The 18,310-nt window shown below is 36.5% G+C and overlaps 2 protein-coding genes across 4 annotated transcripts in view; both read right to left on the bottom strand.

The window, feature by feature from the left end:
- Positions 1 to 2,095: 2,095 nt before the first annotated feature.
- On the bottom strand, positions 2,096 to 4,353 carry LOC126603746 (putative GATA transcription factor 22). The gene is made up of 3 exons (XM_050270708.1): positions 3,823 to 4,353; positions 2,907 to 3,368; positions 2,096 to 2,699 (listed from the first exon to the last, which is right to left on the bottom strand). The coding sequence occupies exons 1-3, from the start codon at positions 4,066 to 4,068 to the stop codon at positions 2,337 to 2,339; spliced, it is 1,071 nt and encodes a 356-aa protein (XP_050126665.1). The 5' UTR covers positions 4,069 to 4,353; the 3' UTR covers positions 2,096 to 2,336.
- A 9,002-nt stretch (positions 4,354 to 13,355) lies between these two features.
- Positions 13,356 to 18,310, bottom strand: part of LOC126603745 (probable beta-1,3-galactosyltransferase 12) — a 56,692-nt gene continuing 51,737 nt past the window's right edge. Inside the window, exons 2-8 of one of the 3 annotated variants that reach the window (XM_050270705.1) lie at positions 17,209 to 17,595; positions 16,785 to 16,937; positions 16,604 to 16,686; positions 16,418 to 16,517; positions 16,197 to 16,310; positions 15,879 to 16,021; positions 13,356 to 15,261 (exon numbers count right to left, since the gene is read on the bottom strand). In XM_050270705.1, the coding sequence (XP_050126662.1) occupies positions 15,173 to 15,261; positions 15,879 to 16,021; positions 16,197 to 16,310; positions 16,418 to 16,517; positions 16,604 to 16,686; positions 16,785 to 16,937; positions 17,209 to 17,595 (1,069 nt within the window). In that variant the 3' untranslated portion in view covers positions 13,356 to 15,172. The remainder of the gene's footprint in view (positions 15,262 to 15,878; positions 16,022 to 16,196; positions 16,311 to 16,417; positions 16,518 to 16,603; positions 16,687 to 16,784; positions 16,938 to 17,208; positions 17,596 to 18,310) is intronic. The other 2 variants (XM_050270706.1, XR_007616365.1) reach the window with 2 other exon arrangements.

Below are 18,310 nucleotides of genomic sequence, written 5' to 3'. Positions count from 1 at the left end.
TTTACATTTTGGTGGGGCCAACTGTATTTGGTGGCGTGGGGTTGGTGTGGTAAATTTGGGTAAAAAAAAACAGTGGATCATCCTTGAGAGGAGAAAGATGTCTGTGGCTGACAATCTAGTACTTGGTCTTAACCTTTCTAGTTTTTAATCCCCGGGGAGTGGGAAGTAGGAATCCACACTGTACATTTCAGAGTAAAAATTAGGTTGCGGTGGCATGCGTGGAAAGTGCTTGGTATCGACAATTTTATCACAATATAGAAATAAAAAGGATTTGCAATTTTGGAAATGAAGAAAAAAGGAAAAAAAAAATTTGCATGTAATGGCATCGTTGGAATCTAAACTTTTTTATTTTTATTTTTAACAAACGATAGTATTTACACTAAAACGGGTGGGAAAGTGGGCTAAATCTTGTAATGGACTTAACATAATAATGTGGTTTAACTTCGCATTTGACGAGAATTGAACTTAATACCTCTTATTTAGAAGTGAAAAGAAATATCATTAGACTGTAATACTAAATAATTTGGCTAAAAAGGACATTGTTTCAACATCCTCGTTATATGGTAGGAAGCTGGATATAATAAAACACATAAGGGAAAATTTTAATTTAAAAATTTTTTACTCTATTTTGTTGAACTGTCAGCTCTAAATAATTGCATGACAGTTACAATTATACAATTACTCGAATTATAACTATATTTAATATCAGTGATGGTATGATAGTCAAACGATTTTAACTCAATTACTTATTCAAATTTGAGACTAGACACAATTACCCAATTGTTGATAAATACATACACATCATCTATGTAACTTGTATTGTTGCAAACTTTCTACAGCTGCTGGAATAAAACTTACTCCCCTTACGATAATAAAGTATGTATTGACTAAATGTGAAAGTTACATCCAAGATCTAATTTTCAACATAAGATTGATGAATGTGCAGTTAGTTTTAGTCAAATGGTAGGTGCATTTGTAAACTCCTTGGAATTCTTACAATTGGTACGAGGGAAGGGAGGTCACTGTCGTAATGTTTTAGGCTCAGTTTTTTTTTGTTTTTTTTTTAATTGAAAAGAGGGATCAATTGGTGGTGAAATTATGTGTGTTAGAAAGACTCAGAAACATTTCTGCATCCCTTAATTACCGTGGAATCATCTTTGACCGTCTTTGATTACATGAACCATGGGCCGAGAGGTTTCATTTCATTTGATGACATCCACTCATGAGCTCAATTTCATAACCTTCTTTTAGACCCACTTTTCTAACTCTCTTATCTTCAATAAGCACCGTCCATTACAAATGAACTTGGTTCTAAAATACGTTAGGTGCTAGTCAAGCGGTGAGTTGGGGTCTAGCAACTCGGTGGGCGCTTAGGCAGACTAGACGGATTTAAATAAATCTATTATATATTCCTATAAATAAGTGTCTGTTTATACTTAAAATATATATAATTACATCATAAATTACAAAATAGAATGACATATATAGTATGAAATATTGAAACATAATGAAAACATAGGGAATAAGCATATAATGTGTATTCATTTAAGTATTCAACAACTCTCTTACAATTTATTAAAAAAAAATAATGCAATATGAAAGTTATCTATTTTCTATCTAAATGAGTCGCAACCTAGGTGTTTCAAGGCGGGCTAGGTGGGTGCCTAGGCAGTCTAGGCGGGCACCTCACCATTTCTAAATTTTCAAACGCCTAAGCATTAATCGAGGCGGTGACTAACCGCCTAGCGCCTAGGCCGGGACTAGGCGGCGCTAGGCAGGGATTTTTAGAATAGTGATATGACAATATTTACTTATTAGGAATGAGAGAAGTCAAGAATTGGAAATTTAGGATTTGAAGAAACAAGGAGTGTTTTCTACTTTTTTAGTATTGGATTATGAAATAATTTTTTTTATTCTATATGAAATAGTAAGCACATGAAACTCAAAAATCCAAAATGATTTTCATTCATTTCATTCCTGTAAGTAACATGTCATTAGTTTTTAAGAGAAGTGGTATACTAATCTAATCTAATCTAAATTGATAAAAAAAAAAAAACCATATTCAAACTTGGATTAAGATAGAGACTCAATGCTCTAATTAACTTGACTACTCGTTCAAATATGCTAATTTCCACCATTAATCAATAGATGACAGTTTACCAATGCGTAAAATAAATTACAGTTACAATTTCAGCAAATTAATGTTCTTCAAGTAACTCTTTGGTTTTATTACTCCAACCGACACTCTAGCAAAACCACATAAAAGGAACGAAAACAAAACAAAATCCTCGATATTAAAAGATGAGGGAGAACAAAAATGTAATAGAATATGAAAATTAAGAGTGATTGATTAGGCCACAAGACAGCTCCATTAGGAGGATTGCAGCTTCAGCAACATCCTGAGGAAACACTCGTTGAAAACCCAAACCTTTGAAACAAATCTTATTATTATTACTATTAATTTTGTTGTTGGGAGATACTGATGCATTGTCGGTGACAATGAGCTTGCTCTTGTTCTTGCATCGTGTAACATTAGTACTATGGCTTCCGCGCGGTTTCTTCTCCTTGTTGGCCACCTTACCCTTGGCAGATGAAGTGTCAGTGGCGCCGACTACAAACCCATTTGCAGCAGCAGCCGCAGCCTCTGCCATGGCTCTTCTAGCTTTCCTCTGTCGGATTCCACATGCATTGCATAGTGACTGCAACAACACACATATGCACACAGCTGAATACTTGATTCATGAACATATTATATCTACCCAACATATATTTGCCTTGTTACTTACTGTCAGACTATAATTTTGAACTATCAGCCACGTTTATATATATATGAGAATGTGCGGTCTAGATTTACAGTCTTACAATATAGAATATTTTATAGACAGTAAGTACATTATTTAATTTACCTTGGGACCGCGAGGGCCGCTTCTCCAAAGTGGGGTTGTGCTGGTGTTACAATCAGAACAAACCCTAACATCTGGAGTAGTATTGTTGCTATTTCTGGAAAAGCTGGTTTCATCACTGTTTTCTTGATACTGTACAACTTGGAATTTATGCTCAGTAATCTCAGCAGCTGCAAGTATATAATTTTTAGTGGTACCGGCCAGCGCGAGATCCGGGTTGGTCATCTTTTGCATCAACCTCATCTTGGAGGACATCCATTTTACTGCCCTTGGCCTAATATTATTATTACTTTTACCCACCTCTCCTCCTCTACCATTGATCTCCCTTTCATGATCAGCATATGCTGACATTAATCTAAGGTCCTTGGTGCTTATAACGTCCACCACATGAGGCTGAACTAAAGAAGATGGCGAGGATGCTTGATCATAAGTACTTGTTCCACAATCCCACGTGTGATTATCAGTCTGAGATAAAATGAAAGACAATTTGAGTTCACAAAAATAATAATACAAAGTACTTTATTTACTTACTAATTGATTAGCAATTGAGTTCTGTCGGTGTGTGCCGTACATGTGAACAATCATACAATAATATAAAACACTAAACTTAGAGAACAAACGTGCCTTTTTTATTTGGAGTATTGGACAAAAGATCAATCTTACTTATATATAGATGGTAGCAATATTCATTTGTTTTATCCGAGAAAACCCATCAAAATTAATTAATTATGAGATCACAAGATCACAAAAGTACTAGGGTATTACAAGTTGATCATGGACTTGTTAAAGAGCGAAGAGTCAATTAGGGGAAGATTTGAAAAATAGTTAAGATCAAGTACTAAAATTTCAATTAAAAGTAAATTAAACACGAAGATAGTTAAATTTATAAATATGTACGTAGCTATATAGGTTTTCTTACCTTGTGATGATATTGAAGTGAGTGATCATGACCATGAGTAGTAGTAGTAGAACTCCCAGCTCTTTGATCTTCAAAGGAATCAAGGAAAGTAGGAAATGATGAGATCAGAGAAGAACATGATGAAGCTGCAGCTTGATTATGATATGACGATGATATAAAAAGTTTCAGGCGTTGATCCTGATCGTTTGCTTGCTCGACATGGAAGAAAGGAGAGGGTTGTGGGTTCAGATAGACTGGAGTCATCATATAGGAGGGAGAGAGATCTGGAGAAAGAAAGGAGAGTGATATAGAGAGGGACAGAGGGGAGGGTGTTGTGTGTCGAGTGTCCAGCAAAGGAGGACAATATGAGATAGGGTAAAGGCTGATCAAAAGGTCCTGAGATATTCAGGGCAAGAACCAGAAGAGGAGAGAGAGATCGAGAGGGTCCTGAAGGCTGAAAGGCATTCACGTGACTTCATGTCAAGAGGACTCAGATAGATAGATAGATAAACAAGCTGCGGCTAGAAAATGACAAATACAAAGGAGGTGCTGAATGCTACTGCTCGCAATGCCGCTCCTGTACAGTATGTATGACAAACCCTATTTATTCATTACTGCAGTTTTCACCCCCCACTATTTTATACCACTTGATAAAAAAACTTCACCAAATACATACATACAACTCACAACATGTAAATTTTTACCGCACGTAAAGAACTATATTATCATGTCCGTGTACGTGTTGTGTGCGTGTGTGGGGTCTTAGCTAGGGTTTTAGAGGTTCAAGTATCTATTCTCATCACTGTTAATCCTCTGTGCACTGTTAATCTTCTAAGTATCAATTATTCTCTCACCAGAAGTCACCACCAATAAATAATAAGATCTTAATCCTTTTCTATTTTATAATACAATCTTAAGTAATCATCTTCTCAATCCGGCAATACCTAGAAGATATCCAATTTTGTGTTTAAACTATGAGCGTTTACAACTGAATCTAACTGATATGTGAGGACGTAGAAAGGTCTCACATCGAAAGTTTCTCATTTTGCCAATTGGTAGAAATGTCTTAAGGAGCCTATCGGGTCCTCGGACTCCACAAAAGTAAAAAAAATGGTTGGGAAGGTTCTGTCCGAAAAGATCCTATAGCAGTCTAGTTATATGCTCGACAGCAAAGTGAAACTTCAACTTCCATCGATATATAGATTCAAAAGTAAATAGTTTGAAGAATAAATTAATACTTAGATAAATTAAATCTAGAAAACTGTGCAGAGATATATGAAGAGACGGGTATGGAATGGTAATGTATGTGGATAGCCTATTTGCATATGGAAGCGTCTCCCATCCTTAGCCAGTTAGCCTTGCCAAAACTCATCAAATGCTGGCACAGGCAACAGACAGTAACACAGCGCCTCTCTCTCTCTCTCTTAGTTCCCCACAGGGCCGCACCTGCTATCACCCTCGATTTTACTCTTCAAATTCTGATATTTTCATTTCTCTCTTTCAGCAATACCTTTACAAATTAATGTACTTTTAATTTTTATATATCCATTCATATATATTTTACACAATCGTTTTGCTTGATCATCTTTATATTTCCTTCTCTCTCTCTCTCTCTCCTATTCTTTTTCTCACACTGATGATCAGGTCAAACGGTGCAAGCAATGATTACTTAATCTGAAGAATATATGAAGGCAATTTCTTTATAGTCATTTATTCAGTCGTCTCACAAGATTTTTGTTAATTCTTGTCCGTTTCCAATTCCTTTTCACCAATACATCGTCAGATAAAAATCTTTGCTGCCTCTTATAGATTACATTGGTTTATACGTACACTGGCGCGGGACAGGGCGCCCCTTTTATATCTAAGCTAGCTGCGAGCATGCACAATACCCACCTGATGAGGTTTGTTCTACAGTTAGCAACATATTGTTTTGGCTAAGCTCGAATCAATAAATTTGTTAAGAAAACCAGCATAAACTCAAAATCTACTCACGGACAGGAAAAAAAAAATTACCCCGTTTTGCATGAATGTTTTTTTTAAAAACCCTTATTGTATACTGTTAGAATATTGCGAATATTAAAGTCAAAATTAATTGGCAAAGAATGTAAATATTCTTAAAATCGTGTGTTTGGATGAGACACATTTTAAAGTTCCATGAAACTTAGTATAAATTTGTTAGGAATGAAGTACAAAAATTTGATAGAGGGATTTGAAAAAGCCAATTGAGAAAACTTCAAATGATTCTCAGAAAGATGTCATTCAAAGGTTCTTTGTTTACCGTGTTTGTAGTGCATGTGTAGTCTTCAGTACCAGTTTTATAGTGCTTGAGTAATACATCGGTACTATATATTGTTGTGCATTTTTAACAATTTAGTTCTAAAGTTTTTGGGTAGGTAACGGTTCTTCATTCAAACATAAGGTCGAGAACGTATGCTAGACTTCCATCCTTGATACAGATTGTTTATACCATACTTAGGGCCTCCATATTTAGATCTCGTATAAATACTCGGGGGACTCAAATGTAATTATGTAATAAAGGAAGGGGCAAATATGTAATAAGCGAGGAGCCCTTATTCTATAAAATGACCTATCACCCTCACAATTGGGGAGGCCTCACTCTCATCCTCAGAGGCCAATTGCTAGGCCATGAGGATCTTCACACTCTCTCCCTTACAATCCCCTCAGAAATACAATATCAGTGTGAACGTAGCCCAAACCTTGGGGTGAACCACGATACATCTTGTGTTATTTACTTTCTTGCAGATTCACGGTCGGATTTACGTTGTTCCAAGACCCCTCCAGTTTTGTGCATCAACACAGATGCTCTCAAGTTCTCAACAACTAACCATCTGAGCCACTTGAATCTCAATCACACCATTTTCCTCCTATGAAATTATCCTGTTCACACAATTAGTTGTCAATTCCTATAGTACGGCTTACTTCTTTTCCTCAACCATAACCATCATATATCAATCACTAAGAGAAGAAGAATACAGATGATACTAACCAGCTAGCTAGAATCGTAAATCACGACCATGAAATACCTAATCAACAACAATACGTGATCGTGATCTTAGAAAATCAACATGTTAACAACGTTGGCACATCAATGATCGATCTCTCAGACCAGAAAAAAATGCATAATTTTCACTTAAAGATAATATTAATTTGGTTATGATTCATGAATTTATGAGATCAAGAAGCATGCTACGTAAGTTGATTAATTTATTAATTTGTCATGATATGGGCTATGTACAGATCTAGGTAATATACATATATATTTGTATATATATCTCACTCGATCTTAATATATAGGAATTAGCATGCAAACAAAATATGGGGATGGTTTTATGTGGGGATGGTTTTATGTAGGAATGTAGTTGTCATCAAACTCTTGGTTCTGAAATTGGGGGGTCAGTCTGAGTTACGTGACACGACGCTACTGTGTCCTTGCTTGGTGGGCATGCAATGCATCGCTGTTTTTCGGCTTAAACCGTGTGGTAGCTCATCAGACCACATAATATATATTCATCTACAACCTTACAATTCGTTATCCTCAGTAGGGTGTTAACTGGCAAAGGTGCATTTGGATCTCAAAGAATGGGTTCAATTTTATTTCCTGGCCCATACTGTGCCTTCATTCACACAAAAACCTAACCAAGATTGGGCCAATACTCATAAGATCGTAGTACGGTTTCTTAAACTGAAACCATTACCAAGATTCAGAGACCATAAATATGGTTTTACTCTTGAGCTCTAAACATGGAAATTGCTTGGAGACCACTCTAAACGCAAAGACAAAAGTTTATCTAATTTTGGGACCCTCCTCAGTCCTCAGTGTCCTCAATTACCCCAAAAGCCTAAACATGAAAAAAATAGGAAAGGAAGGAAGGAGAAGGACCATCATATGGTCCGATGGTCCTGCACCTATAAGATGACAGCGACCATTACTGACTACGTCTGTCTTTAGAGTAAACCATCACCAAACCAAATCTCCAATAATAATTTTAATTAATAACAGCAGTGCAGAAAGCAGATAGAGGTTGTAATAGTAGTAGCTTCTGTGCGTACTTGCTTGGAAACTCCTAAAGCTTTCTGCATAATTATTTCCAGATTTTCCATCAAAAAGTTCACAGCGTATATAATATTTGGGGTTTGCTCTCTCACGTCCTTTTCAAATTATATAATCTCAATATCTCATTACATTGGGAATAACTTGCATGAAACGCGTTTATCGCTATTGTGACCTTCTGGTATAATAATGAAATGACATGTAGAAAAAAACTTAAGCACATTGCAACATATTTCATGCAAGTTCTTCTCCAATACTTGGCTAGAAAATAAAACATTTTGTGTTTTTAAATACAGAGAGAAATTCGAACTTGTAGATGTATATCATTCAATGCATACATATAAGGACATGGAGGAAAGGAGAAAGACTTCGTGATCGGAGTTTAGCACACTCTTTGGTGTCAATTAAGGGGTTTGTAGATATTTTGTTGTTCACGACGAGTCTTTCAGACTAATAAGTTATCAGCTCGGTTGTAATCTTTTAATATATATACAACTGATTACACCGTCTATTTTGTTACGAGGAAGAAAGACATTAAGTAGCCGAACTGTAGTTTGAACTTGCTATACCCAAGGTCCCAAGCCACATCTGGTGGTCCTTTTTTTCCTCCTTTGAAAATCAATTACCATCCACATGCGAACACGCGGAAGACAAGACACATCGATTTATTTCGGAGGGTAGCTTGGAATAGTTAATATTTATTGAACGATTTGGTCTATTTGTTTTGTTCTTGCTTCACTTTTGAGAGTGAAATTCATCAGTTGAAATTGAGTTTAACTCTCATCCAAATCTTAATTAAGCAGAATAATTGCTGACTAAAAAAGAGGGGATTTAAGACCAAAATTGAGTGTTTTGGATGAGACAAACTTATTACAACTGAGATGTTCGTCTAAATCATTTCAATTTAATCACGTACTGCTATACATTTTAACTTTCTCAGACAACAGTGCATGAACTTTCTCAGTTTCAAGTAGAGTTTAATTCACTTCCAAACTTAACCAGAACACTTGCTGACACAAAAAAGGGGACTTAAACTCAATTATATGACTGAAATTGAGTGTTTTGGAGGAGAAAGCTTTACTATGCTATTGTATATTTCAATCCAATCACATGCCGTCATCGTCATGCGTTTTAATTCTGTCACAGAATAGTGCATGAATTAACTTGAAATACCGCCACAACAAAAGTCCTTCTCGAGGGCGGTCCAACACTTGAAGAGTACTCAAGGCTAGGTTAGCTATGCAGAGAGAGACTGATAAGGATAATTGACACATATAGCAAAGATTCTACTGTCTAAGGACTGCAAAGCCAAAAGCCTAAGGAAAGAAAAGCCACAATTACTCCTGTTCTTCATTGCATTGGGTTCATTTTTTATGGTGCAGAAAACAGGGGTTATATTTGTAGGAAAATGCTATTCACACACTCCTTGAATTCAATTTGTGTTGTGCCTACATCTCTGGCAGCAATTTAGGTGAAGAGTGCTGGCCTATTGGCATGCTATATAGGACAGTGCGTCAACCTTACATATGTACCGAAGCAATTTCATAAGTACTTAGTACTGTGAGTCTCTGAAACATGAATTCAAGATGCGACCATATGCTAGATAATATAGACAGTGATCCGTGGACTCGTACATTTTTACTTAGCATCTCCAAAGAAGATAGCAATTTTTTTTTTAAAAGTATAATCTGCTTTTTCATTTGGCACGTTTACGTTACTTTAAAAATTTGTCATTCTAGCTCACTCTTCAACCAACTCTTCAAACTTAATTTCTCACTTTAAAATATTAATATCTTAAGCTTAACTTATCTTGTCGGTCCAAATTTTATCTTCAAACATTTTATTAAACAATATTTTGAATAAAATATATTGCTAGACCAATTTGATAACTGTCAGTTGCTATTTTTTTAATTTGCTGATTGGGTTGCTACCCTCTTTGAAGGCAAATGCTCTTAGAAAATGATTTTCGTGATTTCTTTTCTCTTTTTTACTTTCATATACTTAAATTTTGTTTTTAAAAATTAATAAGAAAAATTAATAAGTTAGAAGGTAAAACAGGGGACGAAACTGTGTATCATTGTTGACATTTCTTAAAGAATGAGAGCAATTTATATGTAACGGATTCATCATTGTTGTGGCATTCCAATCTAATAATTCAATGTCATGTGGATGAAAAGTTACATATAACAATGCTTTATTAAATCAAAATATCAGGTGACGATGAATCTGTTTGATGTAAGTCTTTTTCGTAAGAAAGTTGCACTGAAGACTATGCCAACGGATAAAGATGATAAAATGATGGATTCTTCTTTCAAGTGCTTATAAAAAATTAGGAAAACTAATTAAAAATATTTGAAAACTTTGAGTTTTAACGATAAGAAAAAAATAAAAGGTAAAGTGAATAGTATCAAGATTGACTTTTGAGTTTGAAAATATGATTTTTCGTTAAAGTGAACAATACCGGGAGTTTTTCATTAAAATTCCCTATAAAATTTTCAACTTGCTAATGCCATAAACGCAAAATGCCACACAAACCATGATTATGTTCAAGTGTTTGCTTAATTCAAACAAAAAGGAAAATTGATGAACTCTTCATTTCAAGAAAATGGGTAGGGACTGATACTTTGACAAAAGGAGAGGAAAAGGAAAAGAAAAGTAAAAAAAAAAAAAAAAAAAAAAAAAAAAAAAAAAAAAAAAAAAGCAAAGAAAAAAAGAGAAATTAAAGTTGGGGTTTAGACATCAGATTCACCACAATTTCACACACAACATCCACATGAAAACAGAGTAAGACTATATCTTAATTAGATTACTATTTTCTTCAACTGCTATAATTTACGATGGCACAACCAGAATGCATTATTGCAGGTAAGACTATATCTTAATAAGATTACTATTTTCTTCAACTGCTATAATTTACGACGGCACAATCAGAACGTATTATTACGGGCCAACTGACTTGACTTACTGTTGACTCTAAAAACTACCAAGCCTACGTGGTGCGCAAGCCGAGTAATTAATAAGCTAACTACGTCATTCGGTTGTGTGCGGGGCGTGCCAACTCGTCGGCCGAGCTCGGTCGAGAAGTAAAATTTGTTGATGTTGCGTTGGGTGCGCTGCTGACTTCTTAATCTTGCGACTGTGGCCGAGGAAGGAACACGTCTCGGCCTTCGGGTTCTAGAGCTTGAAGACAAGGCTGCTAGCTCTGCGAAGTTCAATATCAAATTCGGCTTTCAATGTGCCGAATGTAGTAACTTGTAACACCTCACTTCGCCGAGAAGGCTAATGAGATGATCTCTGCCAATAAGGATTCGAAAATCCTTCTCGATCGAGACTTGGATAGATAACCAGTAGGCCCTGTCGCAGTGCTGTTTATCCAAACTGAAGGTGATTCACGGTCGGCTAATTTTACGGAAACAGTGTTGTTTATCCAAACTAAAGATGTTCGCCGGTTGCCTTCACAGTGCTGTTTATCCAAACTGAAGACGTGTTGGCGAAAAAAAGAAAATAAAAAATCTCAAGATGTTTGAAAGGTTTCGCGTAGAGCGAGGGTTTGCGCAAGGCAGTTTGTGTGTTGAGTTGGAGGTCCTCTTTTACGTTGCATATCGCCTTGTATTTATAAGGTTGATATTTGCTTGACACTGCTAGATAATTGTAGAGTCCAACTAAAACTCAAACTGATCCGTGGCATAAGCTTAAAACCTATCTTCAAATGGTTGACTTTTCAAAGCTAATAAAAACCTAACCCATCACCCATCCAAAAGCCTATCCGTCTGACAACATCCATTAAACAACCTAACCTACTTAGGTTTTCTATTCACCATTATCCAAAACTTGCAGATCCATGTTATGCCACGTGAAAAGTCCAAGCCAAGCTGCTCTAATTCACATAATACACTGCTAACAAATCCAAATTAACTTGGATTGTTCTGCTTGCCTCTACGTTGAGGTTATGATTTGCATCCCATTTATTTGGTTTAAAAGAGTAAACTGTCATTTAACCCCCTGAACTATCACGTGAGTTTCAATTTCCCCCATGAACTAGTTTTTTAGCCAATTGACCCCCTAAACTATGTTAAAGTGGCAAATTAACCCCCTACCGTTAAGTATCTTTAACTCCATCCAATTTTCTGTTAGAAAGTGTAATGTGCTTGGCACATGACCACCTTTTTACATTTTATGTCTAAAACTTTACAAAGAAAACATATAAAACAAATATTAAAAAAAAAAACTTACAAACCCTAAACTTAATCATTTAAAATAATAGAAAAGGTAAGGTTTTTTATATTAACACCCCACAAAATGTTGAATGCACCCCATATTAAAATTTAATATTAAATGACTTATTTACTCCACTATGCAATGACAATTTTGACCTTATTAGGTTTAAAAAAAAAATTATAAATACACCCAAAATCACTTTTAGCGTATTATTTATCTTCTCAACTATCAAAACCCTCTCATCCTCCATTGTTGAACAAAATCCTAACCAATGAAACTACAAACATGTTGATTGAGAAAAATTGTTTTTGACGAATGAAACACGAAATCGATGTTTCTGAAGCTTCACATGAGGTAAGACTTCACATTTTTCATTGTTTTAGTGATTTCGATGACATCGATAATTATTTAATCTTGCGTTTGCTGCATTATTTTTCAATATAAACCCTAAAAGATGAATATGAATATGAATATGAATATATAAGTTTAAATAATGTAGCAAACGCAAGATTAAATAATTATCGATGTCATCGAAATCACTAAAACAATGAAAAATGTGAAGTCTTACCTCATGTGAAGCTTCAAAAACATCGATTTCGTGTTTCATTCGTCAAAAACAATTTTTCTCAATCAACATGTTTGTAATTTCATTGGTTAGGGTTTTGTTCAACAATGGAGGATGAGAGGGTTTTGATAGTTGAAAAGATAAATAATACGCTAAAAGTGATTTGGGGTGTATTTATAATTTTTTTTAAACCTAATAAGGTCAAAATTGTCATTACATAAATAAGTCATTTAATATTAAATTTTAATATGGGGGGTGCATTCAACATTTTATGGGGTGTTAATATAAAAAGCCTTACCTTTTCTATTATTTTGAATGATTAAGTTTAGGGTTTGTATGTTTTTTTTTTTTAATATTTGTTTTATATGTTTTCTTTGTAAAGATTTAGACATAAAATGTAAAAAGGTGGTCATGTGCCAAGCACATGACACTTTCTAACAGAAAATTGGATGGAATTAAAGATACTTAACGGTAGGGGTTAATTGGCCACTTTAACATAGTTTAGGGGGTCAATTGGCTGAAAAAATAGTTCATGGGGGAAATTAAAACTCACGTGATAGTTCAGGGGGTTAAATGACAGTTTACTCGGTTTAAAAAGATGCAGATAATTCGTATTAAAAGATTATTATGATAAAAACCATAATATTATCTTTTAACAAAAATATTTTCACTTTTCCATCCGACGATTGAGAACTATGCTTACTCAACGTTCTTGATTAAATAGACCGATTGTGTAAATTTGGATCCAAACACTTACATTTCATAAATAAGACTAGTTTTTTACTATTTTGAGTCTTGAAGCTTCCTTTCTACTCTTAATAAAACTCTCTATTCAAGCTATTAATTTGATATGTACGGACACTTTCTACAACAACAAAACATCCAATTGATCATCAGAGCCATGGATCAAGATCTACCGGGCCCCACGTGCTCATCAGCACTCTCTCCAGCCATTCATCATCAACCTCCCCTGCATGATCACAGCCGTCCATTCCTTCCTTCCCAACTACCATCCCATTATTACTCCACCCGCATTCACTCGTACACGCCCCATTCTCCGGCGAACCCCCGGTTTTTCTGGCGGGCCTGACAAACTCGACGCCGGCCATCACCGTTGACGCCGAGTCAGAAACCGACGCCCCGCAGCTATCGCTCTTCCCATTCCCGACCACCAGAGACGGCGTCGGAAATGTCGCCGCCGGTGAAGATGGTTTGGTGCAATCAGAAGTAGCTGTAGTGGTGGTGGTACCGGCGGTTATCTCCTTGTAGAGCTCTTGCATGACCTCCTCAATCAACTCTTCTTTAATGGGAATCTCCGGCAAGAGCTCGTCAATGAGCTCCGGCAACTTTCCGGCGATCTTGACGGAGATGGCAGACTCCGGCGGAGGAGACTTTGGGGCAGCTGCTTCCATGCGCTGGGACTCTGATGAGAGAGAGCAGAGTATGTGCGTGAAAAAGCGAAAACAAGTGGATTATAAATGGGGGAGTAAAGCACGTACCATGCTGGCAGGACTGTGCCACGTAGGAAGACGTGGACCCGAGGTGATGACTTGACGTGAGCGTATTTATGTCGGGTGAAGTCGTAACTGAAACTGAGGAATCGGAGTCAGATTTGGGAGTAAGAGAAGGATTCGTGATTCTGTGCGGCTGACATGTATCACTTGTCCTGTGTACAACCGTTGATTTTCTCTTGACCTTTTTTGTAAACGGATCCGATGGTCCGTGTTTGGGGTAGTTGGACGACTTCAAACAGTGGAGGTGGATGTCGTATAAAAGGGACAAGCCCTTCCAAAGTGGACGGGATTGTCATTTCTCACTGAGAAAAACTTCGATGTAGAGGCATGTTACCTTTGGGAGTGATCATCAAGTTGGTCAAGCTATCACAGTCGTGATATCAGTCGCACGACCGTAGGGGTTGTTCTCGGCAATTATGCTTGTGAAACTAAAGTGCGATAGTGGAGGTGATTTTAGTCATTCACAATTATGAGACTCACAAAGCAAGAACAACCAAGAGTAATCACGCGAGCAACTGATCATAACATTTCTCGTGTTCTAATGTTATAGCTAGAGTTCTGTTTTTGAGAGAAAATGGTATCATTTCGAGTTTCGATGACAAAATCAATAGTGTCAACTTCTATATGTTATAAAATAGAACCTGGACAAAGTTACAGGACAATTGCAACACCAACATATCAGTCTTCAAATCCATGTCTTCTGCACAAATTTAGCACTGGTATATTCATGTATTTCTTGTATTACTGGTATTGTACATATTCAGTGGAATCGAAGATTACATTTAGATTTGCCTAAGTCGAAGAGGGCTAGGAAAAATGCTCAGTTAATAATACGTCACTTGTACAACAATAACCGATGAATGGATAAATACTTTTGAGAGTAAGTTCTCCATAGCTGGCTCCAGGTGACTTCATTTTATCTTCTAAGAAACGAGATTCTGTCAATGGAGCCAACTGATCTTCCTCTATTACCGGCATTGGAGGGCACTGTGCCATAGTTCATTATCCGTCATCAGGAAGCAGAGTCGGACTTTTGGAGCACATTCTCATCGCATGAAGCTCTTTCAGCCTAATAGCTGGGTTGCACAAACCTACAAGTTTTCAAGAATTTTTTCACATCACTGCATCTTACCGATAAAACCCCTTTTCAAAACACTTCTATGTTGACTAATTCAACACAGTACACATAGAAGAAGCCAGGTGGTCTGTTCAAAACTATCAGACATTATTATTTGAACAATCAAATTCTTTGGTAAACAAGACATTTAGTGCTTTTCATTCGCTATATCCAAGATTCGAGTCTGGTATTTCTTATCACAAAGGCCCCAGATCAAGAGATCTAGGTAAAGTTTCTTTGTAAGGAAACTGGCCAATAATCCTATTTAAAGAGCATTCGAGAGATTACTTCACATATCACATTATATTTTTTCGAAGGTTTAAGTATTATATTAATCTATGACTCAAGCCAAAGGGTATGGACCATATTCGACGGAAAGAAGAATTATTGCACCAGTTTTCTCATTAAAGGATAACATAAGCCTCTGTCTATGTACATGATCATACCAGAAATCAACAATTGGTCTTTCAAATTTACAGTATAACTAGGAGGTTTTTATTTTATATATATATATATATATATATATATTTTTTTTAAATTTTTTTATTTTATATCTGTGACTGTAACGATATGATCTGTTGGATAAAGTACCTGAACATTTTGGGATGTCCCAGACTGCAACGGATGTAGGTGTGCAGCGAGGGTCACATAATGCCCGATTATCCTCGTGATTGACATTCATAGCAAGCATCCATGATCCAACCATGACGTCCTCATTGCTAAACATTCTCAAACTGAAAGACGGGAAATACATCTATCAAACAAAGGGACGTCCATAGGGATTGAGAAGCTAAAACTAAAGCCTAAGCCATATTTCACATGGGGGTTCTAAATATCAATATATAATTTTTTTTTGAAACGAGGCAAAGACTGACATAAAGAAAACACGAATAAAAACAGGTGGCTGACCTGCTATTTCTAGCGACTGCCAATGATGCTACCACCTCTGCAGACAGAACATAAATAGGACCAAAAGCATGCTGAAAGTATTCATTCCCGATTAGATGTCCTGATTTCTCATACCTGAACGGACATAATTGATGAATAACAGATGGATGGATTATTACAAAAAAATGTAAACCGAGCACAAAGGTAAACACTCTGGGATAACAAGTTGAAAACCAACAAACCATTTCATTTTAGGGTCAGTGACTACTGGTCCTTTCTTCATGCATCCAATGTAGGTTTGTGGATGTGTTCGTTCCTTGGCTAGAAGTGTTGCTAGTCGATCTGGAAAATTATGGAAACACCAGTAAATTCCAATGTATTCATATTCACGGCTTCATGACAGCATATAGTCAGGCACTATAATATACCTGGACGCAAATAAATGTCATCATTGGCTTTGACGTAGTAATCTGCTTCGAAAAGTTGAAATCCTGATTTGAAAAACGCCAACCTGCGAAACAGCGTGAGAAAGCAATATGACATGAACTGCCAAGAACACAAATCCATCATCAACGTGACAAAAACTTCAATAAAACCGACAAATCTTACGTTTTCCATGGAAGGTTTGGATATTCTTCATTGATATCAATAACCAAAAAGTCCCTGTACTTATCGATCTCTTTCTGAAGCTCTGCCATCTTCTTTGAGTCTTTCGATCGCCCAATAACGAACCTAAATGCTAAACCAGTAGCTTGTTCCAACCTACAAGGTAAAGGCATAAATTTACTCTCCCAATAAAAGGAGCTAAAAGACATTTCAATCAGAGCCAGATTGTTGATCTTAATCTTAGTTAAGCTAATCAAAATCATTAAATTAATCAAGATCAACCCCAGCAATTGATCATACAAAACCCAGAAGTGATATCAAACAAGTGTACATAAACTATAAATTTAGTAACTTGACAAAATTTGATCGAAACCAATCAGATAAACTGCAAAATTTAGTAACTATACTGCAAAAAACTGAAATTTACCTCAAAAGGCCATCTGGGTCGGAAGGAAACCAAGTGTTCCGCAACGCTGCACGGCGATTGGCCGAGCCGAACCCGGTCTGAATTCCGACGAGCCCAAGAAGCTTGGGCCGATCAACCAAGCCACCATTTTTATCCCCGGCCTGCCGAGACTTCGACAGAGAGTAGAACCCCCCGAAAGTGTCGTCCGATTTGCCGCATCGGAAAATGGGAATGGGGGTAGGGCGGCGGAAGGCGGCGATGGCGAAGATGGTTCCGGCAAGGCCGATGAAGAGGGAGACGAGTGAAAAGACGATAATGGGCAGGGGAGTGCGGGTGGGGACAGGGGCAGGATGGGGCTTTAGGGGCTTGAGGAGCTTGGAGGGGTAGGAGGGGGAGGTGGCGGTGGCGGTGGGGAGAGAAGATTGGCGGTGGAAAAAGAGTGGCATTTTAATCACTTGGAACAGTTTGTAAGTGAGGTTTCCTAGATCTCAGGGTTAGAGGGTGAAGAGTGAGACTCAAGTCGCAATCTATTGTTCAGTTGCAAAGTCTGAAACTTTCGGTGAGTTGAAAGAAATTTGAGGTTGGAAGTCACCATTCAAGTCCCTTTCAGTTTCCCTTTGCCTTCCTTCTTTTTGGGGTTTTTTTCATTTACTTTTCTTTCTATCAGTTTTGGTTTTTCATTACCAACTCCAACTGGCTTTCCATTTTTCAGTTTCTTCTTCCAGAGTTCTCTGCGCAAGACGGTTGTTTTTTTTTTTGGAAGTTTTAACGAAAAGTTCGTAGTTTTTAATGAAAAGTTACATTTTTATACTAAAAATTCAAATTTTGTACTATTTATTTTACCATTTATTTTGTCATTATTATTCAAAGTCAAAGTTTTCAAATCATTTTCATTGGTTTTCGTTTGTTTTTTCTGTTGATGATGTATCAATGGCATATTATTCACATGAATTCCAGGTGCAAAATGTCTTTTTACAAAATACAAGCTTAACATGATATTCTTGATGATGTATCAATGACATAATAGAATCAACATGTTATTGATATGAGTTGTACGTATCACACGGAACATAATTAAAAACCGGCTAAAAATGATAGATACACAAATTTGTGAATACTAAGT

The sequence above is a fragment of the Malus sylvestris genome, chromosome 15 (genome assembly GCF_916048215.2).
Source record: "Malus sylvestris chromosome 15, drMalSylv7.2, whole genome shotgun sequence".
Classification (NCBI taxonomy): Eukaryota; Viridiplantae; Streptophyta; class Magnoliopsida; order Rosales; family Rosaceae; genus Malus; species Malus sylvestris.
This window is presented reverse-complemented; position numbering and strand designations above follow the sequence as displayed.

What these genes read in the sequence shown, in the direction of transcription:
- LOC126603746 (XM_050270708.1), bottom strand. Translation starts at nt 4,068, where the DNA reads ATGATGACTCCAGTCTATCTGAACCCACAACCCTCTCCTTTCTTCCAT. An exon ending in CACTTCAATATCATCACAAG is followed by an intron (nt 3,369 to 3,822) that starts GTAAGAAAACCT and finishes ATTTTATCTCAG; the next exon opens with ACTGATAATCACACGTGGGA. An exon ending in GCGGCCCTCGCGGTCCCAAG is followed by an intron (nt 2,700 to 2,906) that starts GTAAATTAAATA and finishes GTGTTGTTGCAG; the next exon opens with TCACTATGCAATGCATGTGG.